The following is a 14,897-nucleotide window of genomic DNA, read 5'->3' as shown; positions in this document are numbered from 1 at the left end:
TGGCCTGTCCAAGGACTCCAAGCACCACCGGACGTCAGACATTTTCATGCCCATTGCGCGTATCTCGAGCTGTCTTGATGGATTTGTCTGGCTAAGCTTCCAATCGGTGGTCAGTGAGTTGAGGTCTGCAGCATTTCATCAATTGCACCAATTGACCATGGAGTAATTTGCTTTAAAAGTTTCTTTCGTAAAACTTCAATCGATCAAAAATTCCATCAAGCATATACAATTTTTGTTTTTCTTTGTAATTTTTGTATATTTGAATATTCCTTTGAGCTAAAAACAACAAGAAGTGAAATATTTATTCGCAAGACAATAACGAAACAAAATTCTATGTTGTATATATTCAGCGGGTTTGCTATGTTGCAAAAAGGATTTTGCTCTCACCCGCCGATATGTCTGAGTGTCAATATTCAGCCACCAAAATGGAACGAACAAGAAGTGTAAAAAATTCAACTAAAAACCGAGGGAAAGCAAAGAAGAAGAAAAAATAAAACCAATTTTCCCTTTTTTTTTTGGGGTAGCTCGAAAAAAAAAAATGTTCGAAACCAGCAACAACTCAGAACAAATGACAAGCTCAAATGGCTCAAATGTTTTTGTTTGCAATCATATTATATATATGCAGTGGTTCGTTTGCTTTCTCTCTCTCTCTCTCTCTTTATGTGTCGATCTTCCCCTTTTTTCATCTGCTTCTTTTTTTCTGTTTTTTGCTTAATGCCAAACCAAGCCCTGATATGTATGCTATGATATTTTTTGTAGCTAGACAAAATTTAAGTAGTAGACTGAGAAGAGGGCGTATTGAATAGAAGGATTTCCGTTTTGTAATACTCTTGCAGAAAGTATTTATTTCAATTTAAAGCACATGAACGAAAAATTGAATCTTTCCCAATTCCCTGTTGCTTTATATATATGAAGCTTACTTACAGTTAAGCCATTTCTAGAAAAACTAGCGGAAATTATATAAATAAGGATCAAAAATAATTGTAGTTGTTATGAAACCATTCGCTTTATTAACCCAAATTAATTTGATAAGCTAAATTGTGCTTAAGTTCTCGCTTTTTTCATAGAACTTTTAAAAACCTTAAAGGGCATCTGAAATTCTTTGTTCCTAGGGATTACTTTTATACATAAACCCTTGGCTAATGCTCGTTTGGGTTAATCAAGGCTTGTAATTTCAAATTTTATTTATCATTTGGTCGCTTGGTTTCGTTTGCTTTTCGTTTTTCATTTTTGGTTGATGAGAATGTCGTTTGGTTTATTTACTTTGCGGAGCAAAATGCATACATTTTGCAATGGGACAGTGTAAATGGTTAAATATGTAAGTAATATTTGAGGGTGGGTGTGTGTGTGGGCGTTTATAAGTATGAGTGTGTGTGTGTGTAGATGAGGTGTATACATAAATATATCAACGCTCTGGTAGCAGGCACAACAACAACAACAAAACGGGGAGTAAAAAAAAAACAGCTTCAACTTTATTATTACTGTGTTTTTTTTTTTTTTCATTTTTTTGTTGTGGGGGAGGGTTTTATTCGCGTATGGGGCTGTGTGTGTGTGTTACGCCCTTTTTTCGGACAGTGCATTTTTAATATAATTTTTACAGCCCCACCCCTCACTTGCCCACTAACTCTCCACTCCATTCCATTCCATGCGATTCCATCCACCCAACATGCAGCCACAATTTCTGTATTTTTTTATTTTCTCCTCGAGATTTTTAAAAAATTTCATACTTTTTTTTTTGTTTGCCATTTATATCCTCTTCTGCCTTCTGCCCCACAACCATACAAACAGCAACCTTGTTTGCAGTGGGCGTGTATTACTTTTTTTTTATTTATTTTTCTGTTTTTTTTTTTTTTGTATGTATGTATGTCCAGGAACGGATTCTTTTGGGGGTTGGTCTCCGCCCATTGGCAACTGTCCGGTTTGCAGGTGGCCCTCTCGTTGCATATGCGAAATGTTTGCGTCGCTTTGTTTTTTTCACTTTTTTTTTCCTTTTTAATTTCCATTTTTTAATTCTTATTTTTTTTTCAGTTGCGGTGTGGTAGGAGAGTATCAGAGGCAGAGGTGAAGAGCTCGTAATAAGCAGGCGGCGTTGTCACGCATAGAGTCCGACCGAATGGGAGGTGTTTGCAACAACAGGAAAAAATACATACATATACATACATGGATGATTCCCATTTTTTCCATGTGCCTCATAAGCAAAAAAGTATTTATAATGAATTTTTTGTGGTGGGTATGAGCGAATGATGGTTCTCGTAGGTTTGTGGAATATTGTTTTTTAGTGTTTTTTAATTAATTAAAAATATAAATTAAAAATTGCATATTTTAATTGAATTGAGGTTAGGGAAGAAAGGTTCTTTAATTGGAAGAATGTCACTGGAATGAGGACGAAATTCATAGACAAGAAAGAAAAGATCCTGGGAACAAGTTATTTGTTTTTTGGAATGCCTTGAGAAAGGTTAAACTTTTCTTTTCTTTTATCTGACAACTTATTAGGAAAATTTTAAAAAGAAAAGTGAAAGTCAGTAGAGCCAAAAAACTTTTCATTCTTGACACCCAAAGTATTTTTTGTTAATGATGGTAACGAGTAAACAATTTAAAAAAAGTCAAAATAATTTAACCCTATATATTATATGTATATGTTAGGCTTGTAAAAAAAGTGCTCAAAGTTTGTCTTAGTTTTTATTGATATAAAATTAACCCATTCCAGTTTAAATGGCCTTATTAATCAATTATTATTTATTTAAGACGTAAATCACAGTTTAAACACCCACACTTCTTAGATATATCTACAGTAATTCTGAATTCATTTTGAAAGTGGTTTCTTAACTTGGTCGCACAATAAAATAGGGCTGATCAGCCGTAGGACACATCAATTTGGATAATCTTGCTGGCATTTTTGTTGGTCGAGGTTTTAGCTTATCTGGCAAAAACATGCCATTCCAAACAAAATTTGACATTAACGCATGACCACGTTGACTGAAGTGGAAACAATCATGGGAGAATAATCGCCAATCCGATTGTCCATTTGGTAAAATGGTAGCAGAAATATTGGCCAACAAGGGATGTGATATGATTGCGAAATCCTCACGTTGAAATTCAGCCAAACGGGACACTTCCATATCTATCTGTTGCCAACGTTGAACCGTTTTAAACCGTTTCTTAAGCTCCGAGCGGGACAAGCGATCATTGATTAGACAATGACAGCCCACACGATGTACGGCAAAGCATTGCAAAGGAACTTGTTTCAAGGTACTCAAAGCTAGCATAATGTTGGGCACGACAATCACATTGATTAACAAACGTGGCACATTGTCGCGTAGCAAGCGAAATGCTCGTTGCAAATCCTTGGCATGCTGGTCGAGAAGATCTTGTGGATTATCCCAGTGACATAGATCTGTGCAAATATCATTGTTACCCACAAAAACGGTTAGAAGCTTCCAATGGTTCTTCATGTCGACATTCGGATCACGGCGTAGTAGATCAATCAACACTCGAGCTTGAAATGGTAAATCTTGTGACATTATCAATGGTTCGGCAATATTTAGACGCGAAGATCGATGATTGATCACCAGAGCATTGTCCACTGCATAGCCATAGAGTTTAGGGTTAAAGACCTTCAAGATGTTGGGTAAGGTAAGAAATTGTCGCCAATCGGCTAGGCCACCTCCTGAAAAGGTCAAGCCGCGAAATTCATTGATCATATCGAGAGCATTGTTCGACATAATGCCATTGCCGGCCGAAAGTGAGTCTCCAAAGGCAGCTATAATATCAATATCACCTGGCCGTAATCGTTCTATCGATGTGGGTGGACTCGAAGAGCGTGTATTATTCAATGGGCAGGGAAATGGCGTCTTCTTTGATATCGGGGGCTGCATTTTTCCTTCGCGCGTATTGCGATCATTAAGTCTTTCCAGATTTCGCAAAGCCCAATTGAGTGTGGTGCGCCGTGTGCCAAGGAACAAATGACGTAGATCCTGATCGATTTTCGTATATGGTTGTATGCCATTTTTTAGCAGGCGTGGGTCATAAGACTGTGCTCGTATTCCAATATCAGCAAGTAATTGGTCGGAGCGATTTTGTCGACGTACACGGCGATTCGATGAAGCAAATGATGTACACATGAGCAGTGTTAAGAATAAACACATGTAATGTGTCATATTTTGGGATTTAAAATTTCTAGAAATTTTCTCAATTTTTAATCACAAATTTGAAGTATTTTGTAAGGGATTTACGTGCAGATATTGTAGAATTTTTCACAATATTTCCAAGTTTAGTAATTATTAATTTGTTTATTGCCCGTGGTACGAATTTTGTTCGCAATCGCAAACTAAAGTTAACGCGCAACTCTCGAATGACTTCTTAACGCGTTCTCATTCAACAAGCAAGTGTGAGGAACCTTTTTAAGACCTCTATGAACAAGCCCCAAAAAACTTAATGAACATAAGACTCAACTCAGTCATTCACTCACTCACTTTTAACTCGAGCAACTCATTTCTTCCATTAAAGTCACCAAAAATAAAAACAAAAAAAAAAGCATCAACAATGGCAACAACAACTCAGAACTTGACTTAAAAGCGTTGACCGAGACACTTACACATCATAAAAATGACAAAGCTGACCAGATAGGACTGATCCGACTGAGCCTCAGATTGACATACAGGAAGCAATGACTTGCAGATACCCTGTACTACATATAGGCCTGAATTTTCAATTCAATTTTTCGTTAAGAGAATTTGGGGTCTATGTTAATACGATTTGTCAGTATATTTAGATGCCATATGTAATTGAGCCTATATGGCTGATATACTCCACCAACTATCCACAATGTTTGTAGGGTATAATAAGATACACAAAAGTGCGCGCCTGAGTTCAAAGAAACAAAATACAATTTAATAAACAAAATAATTACCTTGTGGCAACCGCAAAGCATTGATGCTACTACAACATGACATGACAACACATACGTAAATGTGAAAATTAAAATTAAAAGCCAAAAAAAAACCTAAATTAAATACAATAAATATAAATAAATTGGAGCTAGAGCGAAGCAAAATAACAAAAAGACAAAGCCGCCGACATTTCTAGGGGAACCCATCACCTGCCAAAATTGAATGGATTAGCCTTTTGACACAGATTTAAATACAAATGACTTTTAGAATAAACTTTTTAATTAATTTAACCCTAATAATGCTGAATGTACTTCCCTTCTGTACTTTGGAAAGCAATAAAAATATTACACAATTTTATTAGCCTAGAAAAGTAAGACTCATGATGATAGTAAATGACACGAGGCTGACATTTTGATATTAAGTGAACACGCATTTCTCATTTCTTATTTTATTTTTGAAATTTAAGCAGACAAATATATTTATGTGGAAGTTAAGACCCATTAAACAAGCATATTGTTGGGAATCTTTTTTTCTTGGACAGAGCATTTTTCATAAAAAATTCGAAATAAATTCTGTTCATGATGTAAACATTGTATCGTTAACTTTTAAATAAATTTTTTTCATAAACCAACAATTCAATTTTTGATACTCTTTTTTTATTTACTGTAAAATTACATCATTTAAATTCTACTTAAGACGGTTTCATCTTTTTGTTCTTTGTAATTAACACAACATTTGGTTTACACCCAATGTCATGCTAAGCAGTTTTCTTTTTAGCCACGTACAAAAGATATAAATTTTTATCACCATAAAGATCTTGTAACCCATTTAGATAGCTAGCTCCCCCTTCTCAATGTCACGCCTCTGTGTGTAATGTTGGCTCTAATGTTTTAACTGGCTCCGGTTCATTGAGACTCGGATCAGTTGATGGCATCTCCAAATATTTGCCAGTTTTTTCGAGTTGAGCGCAAAGTGGATTTTGCGCTATTATTGTTATTGTTGTTAATAGCTAATTGTTTGCTTAGATCTTTATGCAAAATTATATCCGTTTTTTTTTTATATTTTGCTGTCTCTTATTTATCTCGTTGTGAACTTGATAGCGGTTATTGCCCACGCATACATAATTTTGGATAGGAAAAATATTTATAATGAATTAAGTGATCTATAAATAAAAAGTACATAAGTAAGTTATACTACATTCAGTTGACTCATAAGCAAGGCGTGTCAACTGAAGGCTGATTAAACGCGTGAGTAGAGTAGAGGAATATGCTATACAATTTCCGGATTAACGGATTCTGAGATAACGACGCCCTTCACGGGGACAGATTAAGTGCTGAACGGGTTTACGCCAATTTGTTGTCGCCTCCTCCGTTTTATTCGATTGGAATTTCTCGAGCATACTATTCCATAAAACACTTGCCAAAATGGCATGAGCCCGTTGACTGTGATGCATACAATCGTGTGAGAAGAACCGCATATCCATTTTATTATTGGTCGTGAAAACATCCATCATGTTGGCAAATATATCATGGGTTACAATAACAAAATCATCTCTGCGGAATTCCGAAAGTTCAGACAATTGCATCGGCATTAAACGTAGGCGTTGTATTGCCTCTATGGTTTTCGTTTGACGTCTTATGCCCAGACAAGAGCATAATAAGTTCATGGAACAAGAAACTGAAGCACGACTTAAAAAATTCACTAAATTAGTTGGCTCTATTGGCAGTACTAGGCTTATCATAAGTCGTGGTATATTATCTCTCAGAAGGGAAAAAGTCTGATGCAATATCTTCCATTGATTCCACAAGTAAGTCTCAACATTATCCCAATTGCAAATTTCAAAACAAATGTCATTGAAGCCCACATAGATGTTCAAGAGTTTCCAATGTTTGTGCATATCCACTTTTGGATCATTTTGCATTCGATCAATTAGCACTCGAGCCTGAAATGGCAAATCTCTGATGGTCAACATGGGTTCGGCTATATTAAAACCTGCGATTTCTTTATCCACCATCAGACTGTGACCAATGGCATAGCCATATAGTTGGGGATTATAAAGTTTAAGTATATTTGGCAGGGTGAGAGCGTTGCGCCAATTATCAATGCCACCGCCAATGAAACTAAATCCACGATATTCATTTGCCATGTCTGTCCAACTTTTCGAAAGTAAACCATTTCCTGCTGTCATGGAATCACCAAAGGCAGCCACAATGTCAATATCTCCAGGTCTCAGTTTTGCTATATTTGAGGGAATCTTTTTAGACCTTGCATTCTTACTCAAATCACAGGGAAAGGGCTGGTCTTCTGGCACTTTTCGCTGCAGTTTTCCCATCTTGTCATTAAAGGCCAATAACTCCTCCATATTGGCCAGTGATTTGATTAAAGTTGCATTGCGGACATGTATCAATAGATCGCGTAAACTCTCCAAATTCGTATAATACACATTTCCATTACCTATACTCCCAGCATTGAAATAGCTGGGATGCAGACCATGACGCTCCAAGAATTTGGCCGATTGATTGGGCGGCGATGGCGCAGACTCTGTCCAGTTAAGAGACAAGAGGATCAGTAGAGAAAGGACGATCATTGTTTCAAAGTGTGTCGTTTATGTGTTCTAGTTGACGTTTAACAATCTAATGACTTCATAATATTTGGCAATTGTTTTTATAACTTTTAATTGAGATTTTTATTGTCAAAATGGTGAGCAAAGTTCACATGGAAATTTATTAGACATTGTGGGTATACTATTCTTCTTTTTTTTTTTAGATTAACTCGTCACAAATGGACTCAGCTTAATTGCTTTATTACACTACTTTACTAATTCCTCCATTGCACTGCTTTACCATTATTCTATTGATCCAAGCAATACCAATTATATATTTTTGAATAAAAATCAGGGACATTTCGGGATTTGGTCAAAGGAAGAGCCACAAAACGAATAAAGTGTCTTTAAAGTCTTCATTTCAATTCTATTTCAAATGTAGACATTTTCTTTTGAGCACAGAGTAAAAATTCAACTTTAAAATTTTATCTTAACTTTATTTCAAGCGATGTTTCTTGAAAATACCCTCACAGAAAGGTAAACTTTGAATTAACACTTAATTAAGCAGGTCTCAAATGCAGTGCAAATATTGCTACATTGACTTTTGATAATTATTGATCGATTGTAAGCAAAAAAAACTTGAAAAATTTAATTAAGTGCATAAAAAATAAAAAAAAAAACTTTCCATAATAAATGGGAATTACGTCAATTTCTTAAAATAGAGTTAATCTAATGTTTATCTTATTAATAGATGCTTATTTTATTAACAAGTCATAACAAAATTATTATTTGTTGATCACTAACAGTAATGAAAAAAATAACAAAATTACTTTTACAAGAGACCCTTGAGTCTAAAAGGTACCAAGTTCAAATTACATGACACAAAGCACTTAAAGTACTTCCGCAATTTTTTTGTTTTTTTTTTTTTTTAAGTGGCTTAGGTCACATTAAGTAAACCAACTAAAAGACTATTGCAGCTTATCATTGCTGGTTCTCAGAAACTTTCTCTGCCCACTATTGGGACATAGAAATTGGTTCATTGGCTCCCGCCACAATTTAGCTTTGTGGATATCTGGTTCCTCAAACATACTGTTCCATAGGACCTTTGAGAGAACCGCATGACCCAATTGACTGTAGTGGACGCAATCGTGTGAAAAGAAATGCATATCCATTACCCCATCATTGGTAAACAGGCTAGTCATGTTTCTAAGAAAACTATGGGGAATTATGGCAAAATCCTTTCGCTGAAATTCTGGCAATTGGGCAACCTTCAGTTGATCACTTTGCATGCGTCTCACAGCGGTGTAGTAACGTGTTGTTAGATAACTATCAAAGCAAGTGCAACCAAATCTCTGACCCCCGCGACACTCTTGAGGCGCTTTACGTATCACTTTCATAATTTCATCAATATCTGGCATAAGAATAAAATTGATTAGCAAACGGGGTATATTATCTCTGAGTAGGCCAAAAGTCTCTCTCAACATGCGTTTTTCCATGCGAAGAAATGCCTCGGTATCCTTCCAGTGACACAATTCAGTGCATATATCATTGACACCCACCTGAATGTTGAGTAGCTTCCAATGCTTCTGCATATCGACTTGGGGATCATTTTTCAAACGTTTAATAAGCACATGGGCTTGAAAAGGCAAATCACGTAACATCAACATCGGTTCAGCCACAATAAATCGAGCCAGCTTCACATCTGCCATTAGACTATGTCCCACTGCATAGCCATATAGTTGGGGATTAAATACTTTCAATATATTTGGCAAAGTCAAAACTGTGCGCCAAGACTCGATGCCGCCTCCAGTAAAAGTAAGTCCACGATACTCGGCTATGGAACCAACAGCATTTAGGGCCATAATTCCACTACCAGCATTCACAGAGTCACCAAAAGCAGCCACTATATCTATATCTCCAGGTCGAAGCTGCCTAATATCCTGTGGAATTTCCTTCGAACGATAATCAGTCACGTTCGCACAGGGGAATTCCTCACTGTTGGGTATCTCTGGTTGAATTTTACCAGCCTCCAAATTACGCTCATATATATAATCCAAGTTCGAGAGAGTTCTCAATTGTGTGTAGTTCCTTACAAAGAGCATGAAATCACGTAAATTATCCAAATCAGTATAGTACATGCTGCCATCCTCTTGAGCTCCAAAACGAAAGGGCACATGATGGGCTCCAGATTGATTTAATAGTTTTTCCGATTCATTAACTGTTGCATCTGGTCCTGGCCGTGCAGCAACCAATGCCATTAAAGATATTATCATTAAAGGCAAACACATTGTTATTGAATTTTACTTCCAAGCGCCTCTAAACGCCTTCTCAAAGTTGTCTTTTAAGACTGAAACATTTTGTGTTTTCGTTTTCTTTAAATCCGGCAGTTTTATTTTACGCACAAAAATTAAGATTCTTATTATGAAAGGGTCGAAGTTTCTAAATATACACCTTGAGCTTAGATTATACACTCGAAAAAAACCTAGGCATTTAAATAATTTATTTAATATTAAAAGTAACTTTATTAGTACTTGATTTTTCTACAAATTTCAAGTTCTTTTTATTCAGTGTAGGATTTTGCCAAGAGGTATATAACCCAGTTTATTTTTATTGTTGACAACATTTTTTGTTGGGCAAAACTCTCTAATGATCTTTCACATCATTATACATAACTACATTTTTCTAGGCTAGAGTTCTAGATTATTTACAGGGTGCTCTCAGCTTGGGTGGCAAGTAGAAGACAATAACATTCTATAAATATGTTACTCAACATTAAATTTATTCATTCATTTCATAGATAAATTAAATCTTTGCCATTCTTATATTACTTCGTTTGCTTTACTCAACACTTAGACTTGAGACCTGATTAGAGTGGAAAACGTGGCAAAAGTTTAAATAAAAAATTTATCCCTCATATTTTATTAATGGTCTCGGTAAATCATTAAATAAACTTGAATGTTGGTATTGACTTAATTAATTGAATTGCTGCCTTTTAGCCCACGAGAAAATAGAAAGTAGCCTTTAGCTACAATGATCGATTTTTATTACTTTTTATATAATGTACTAGTTTTACCTACATATCTACATATATACATGTATGTATTTAATTATGACTTTGGTAGTAAAATTAGCTAAGTTGTTCGGCCTTTTATGCATTAATTTGTGTGTTGTGCACTTTTTTATAACGCTTAATAAATATGCAATTTCCAAGTCAATTAGATGTCTGAGTATTTTATAGATTTTGTTGTCTTTACATTAGATAGTTAAGTTCACAAAGTTGCCGATAATTTCTTCTTATTTATTGGTTATATTTACTTTAATCAAAGGGGAAAAACGTTGATCTTTTTTGTCCCCAAGAGCCTGAAAATTCCAACTTAACAAATAATATTCTTTTCTAACAATGAAAAGGGTATAAAGACTTCGACATGAACTCAGCTACATGCCCTTCTCTGTGGCATTCCAAAGCTAATTCACCCTTAATTTTTGTATAACAAATGAGACTCAATTAAATAAATGCTAATAAACTTGCTGCAGCTGTCTGGCTAGTGCAAGCCACATAAAAATGTCACAGCTTCAATTTGTTTTTATTTTTACAACTTTATGAAGACTCAACAATGTATCTTCAATTAGCAACATTGTTGCTGAGTAGGAGGAAAAGTTGCTAGCTCTCATATGAGCATATGTCGATCTATGTACGAATGGATAAAGGTAAAAAGCTTTTACGAAATAAACACAGCTTAAAAGCTTTTTTAAATAGCCCCAAAAAAATGTAAATTAAAAGCTTTGTAGAGTTGCCAAAGTTACAACAGGTGAATGATCACAAAAAATTTAGTTGATTATAATTGAAATTGCGAAATCGATTTGTTGAAAATTGATTATGCTTTATGAAATATATATATAAATAATTCTGATCGAAACTTATTGGCCAATATTGGTCAACTGTACAAAGATCGTCTTTATTCAAGCTTCAAAATGGTTGCTAATCGTTATGGAAAAGTTAACCACATCTCTAATTGGCAACTCAACCGGGGGGTAACCTTGAACCATAAAACCAAAAAGCAACACAAAACTGAAATGCAACCGAAAAAAATGGGGGGAAAAAATAACACAAAAACAAAAACTGATTCCAACACAATAATAAAAGCAGCATTAGACGTCAGCCAGTAGCAGTATTAACCAACATTTTACATTTTAATTACGGTATTTAATTGTTGCATGTATAGCGATGTTCATCAAAATGCAAAAATGTAAAAACATGCCAAAAGAGTGACACGTAAAGAATATTATTGTAAATAAAAATAATATTAATAATTAATTCGTTGATCATTTGTTTAATGGCCAAAGACAAACACAATAAACCCATCTAATATTACAAAACTTTTTAACCTCGCCGTAATTGCCCAGAGAGCAAGAGCTAATAGGGTCTCCAATAGAGAGAGAGAGAGAGAGAGAGAGAGAGAAGGAGAGAAATAGAGACAGAGTGAGAGTGGGAAATAAAGTAATAAATAAATTGTGGGCTAAAGAGCGGATTGATGGTTAGTTAAAGAAGCCAACAACGGAGCAGTTGCATTTTGTTTATATTTAAAATTTGAACCATTTTAACAAATTTGTTCAAGACTGAAAATTTATACAATTTTTTGTGAGCGAAAATTTAATGCCCTTTAAGTGAGGGTTGCAGAAACAAATGGTTTTGTATAACAGTTTGAAATGTTTCCTAAAATATAAATGTTATAAACTGTAAGAAATACTAAAATAAAAGGAATTATAATCCACAGATTATAGTCGTAGTAAACTGTTATACACGCCTTTTAATATTATCTAATAATCTGATCTCCATTCAAATCTGTCAATACAGTTAACCCCGATTTATACAAAATTCTTTCTAACAGTAATTACATAACTTACCCCTATAGTTATTCAGATTTGTGCAACTGTTCTACGATTTGAATTATCTCTAACTAGATCGACTAGTGCATAGACTCACCTACGCACTTTCCGAGACCCTAAAGAGCAACAGCGGTCTGTCAACTCAATTAGGCCAACCCAGACGAACAGTGGAACGGACAGACAGACGGACAGACAGTAAAGCAGCTAGTTAACCGTTGCACAACCGGCAACAACTTTGCGACATTTTTGAACAGTGTTTAAAACAAAATATACGAAAAATATTACAAGTCGCTTGGGCTAAACCTTGTTTGCCATTTAGTTGGCCTGATCAATAAACCAACTAACTATAAGAGAAGAAAGACACGACGAGTAAGAGTCGTAGAGAAAGAGAGAGACAGGTAAGAGACTGCAAACAGGTGATGCGTTCAACACACTCTAAGTGGGTTAATTAAACCCATCTCTTTCGCTCTCATTTATGGTCCGACCCTCTCTGTTGCTCTCTCTGTCTGATAACGGAGGCGTGCAGACTTGAGTTAAGTGCCAAGCGTGCGCTTGCGCAGTCACAGCGTCAAGGTCGCCTATTGTAAAAGAAAGCGCCAACGCTCTGGCCTTGAACACGAAATTATGTTTTGTTGTTGTTATTGGTTTTTAAAAGCCCATCGAGGAAGATGATGCAGCCTCCCCGGTTTCAGTCAGGAAATTAATGCAACTCCAAAAAAAAACTTGGCAAACCAAAATTTATGCTTCAGTTAAACCAAAACATTTTTTCGTTTGTTTAAACTTAAATTAATGTTTTGGCAAACTTGTGCAATAGAAATACAGCATCTCCGCATTGTATTCGCAACAAGCAAAATAAGTTGTGAAAAATGTTCGACTCGTAAATGGGTTAAACGTATGCAGATTGAAATCACAAATCGCTTGCATGAAGGTTAAGGGGGCGGGGACATTTTATGAGGAAATTAATACATATATTTCAAATTGCTAACTCCAAAAAGACAATATATTAAAATTGAACTCGTTTCAAATAAGCATATATATAAAGTTGAAAACAAAGAGCAAAGTCCCAGTTGCTGGCAGAAATTTTAATGGAAAGCACTGTCTTGGTAATGACTTAGAGCCAACTAAAACATAGACTAAAACTAATTGATTAAACTGTCAATTGCCAATTTTTACTCTATTAACAGAATCAGATATCAGTATGAATTCTAATTCTTAAAATTAACTTAAATCTGAAATATCTAATTATTCATTATACTCATAAGCTTCTCCAGCTTTAAAACTTTTGTTAGAATCACACAAATTACGTCCAAAGACTTTGTTTTCTCTAGGCAATAAAAAAAACAGTTAGCGAACTAAATAATTTACCTAAGGTACAATGTTTTATGCTTTTATTTTTTAATTGATCATTGGCCAATCTAATTGCCTAAACTTGAAACATTTGGGACTTTAAACTCTTTATTTAATGCTTAAGCAATTTTTGATTTATAGGCAAGTAACAAGTAATAACAATTACATTTACAAGCATTCGAAAACAAATTGATGGAAAAGTTTTTAACCCAAAACCTGAACTAAACTTTAAGGGGTTGTACTTTTGTTTAATGTATTTAGAATGAACTCTCAGAACCTTGAAATGTTTGTTGGCAACTTCCTCAATAATGTTCTCGTTTGACATTTGAAGAGAGACACACGACTCTGTAGTCAGCTGAAGCTGTGGAAGATGATGATGTTGATGGGCAAAGGTCTGGCCACGTGCCAGACGAAAAGTAATAATACAATCTTTTTAAATGGATCTTTAAACTATTGTGTAAAAATGTTTTATGGTTTTTAACATGAATTTTGCATGACGTTCTAGTTTTAAATATGAAAAATTTGTCGGAAATAGTAATAAGCATTTCATTTAATCGAAACTCACCATTATAAATATATATCAAGTAAAGTATTTTAACATACCTGCAAAAAAAAAGGATTATTTTTATAATTATTAAAATATTCAAAAATATTAGACAAGTAATTATGGTAATTAAGACTACTCTGACAAAAAAAATTTCAAGATTTTAGGGGGAATAGAGAATAAATAGATTAATAAAAGAACAATACGACAAATATTCCCCAGGCTATAATGTCTTACTATACTAATTATTAGAAACTGATATTCCCAGTTCCGTTTAATCTAAAACAGAAGACGACTAATTCTTACTCTTTGGATAAACAATAAATCGAAAAATGGCAGGTTTTAAAATCATAAATTCTTTGAAACTTAAAATTTCAGGTAAAAACGAACAATTAAGCCAAATTACTGACAAATTGAGTATAGAAGACAGTAAACAAAAAACAAGAAGAAGAAAAAAAAAACTGCTGCGTTGTTGGGCATTAATAATTTTATTTTATAAAATTCATCTTTTCTGTACATCTTTCTTATAGGCAAAGGAAAAAATTAAAAAATGTATAAAAGGAAGCAACACAAAAAAATTCGCATTTAATTTGAGTTTTTTTTTTCTTCGTGTTTTTTTTTTTCGATTTACTCTGGCAAAAAGCACCGCGCCGAGTTGCGTTGTGTCGTCAACGTCGTAGTCGTAGCT

General features: G+C 34.6%; 2 protein-coding genes across 2 annotated transcripts in view; both read right to left on the bottom strand.

The window, feature by feature from the left end:
• Positions 1–14,897, bottom strand: part of LOC137581015 (neuroguidin) — a 53,171-nt gene that overhangs the window by 15,520 nt on the left and 22,754 nt on the right. The window lies entirely within an intron of this gene.
• LOC137581236 (phospholipase B1, membrane-associated) lies at positions 2,724–4,276 on the bottom strand. The gene has a single exon (XM_068295428.1). It carries the CDS (start codon positions 4,155–4,157, stop codon positions 2,823–2,825), a length of 1,335 nt encoding a protein of 444 aa, XP_068151529.1. The 5' UTR covers positions 4,158–4,276; the 3' UTR covers positions 2,724–2,822.

The sequence above is a fragment of the Drosophila tropicalis genome, unplaced genomic scaffold (assembly GCF_018151085.1).
Source record: "Drosophila tropicalis isolate 14030-0801.00 unplaced genomic scaffold, ASM1815108v1 contig_845, whole genome shotgun sequence".
NCBI lineage: Eukaryota > Metazoa > Arthropoda > Insecta > Diptera > Drosophilidae > Drosophila > Drosophila tropicalis.
This window is presented reverse-complemented; position numbering and strand designations above follow the sequence as displayed.

Excerpts from the sequence above, each read along its gene's own strand:
- LOC137581236 (XM_068295428.1), bottom strand. The coding sequence starts at position 4,157 with ATGACACATTACATGTGTTTATTCTTAACACTGCTCATGTGTACATCA.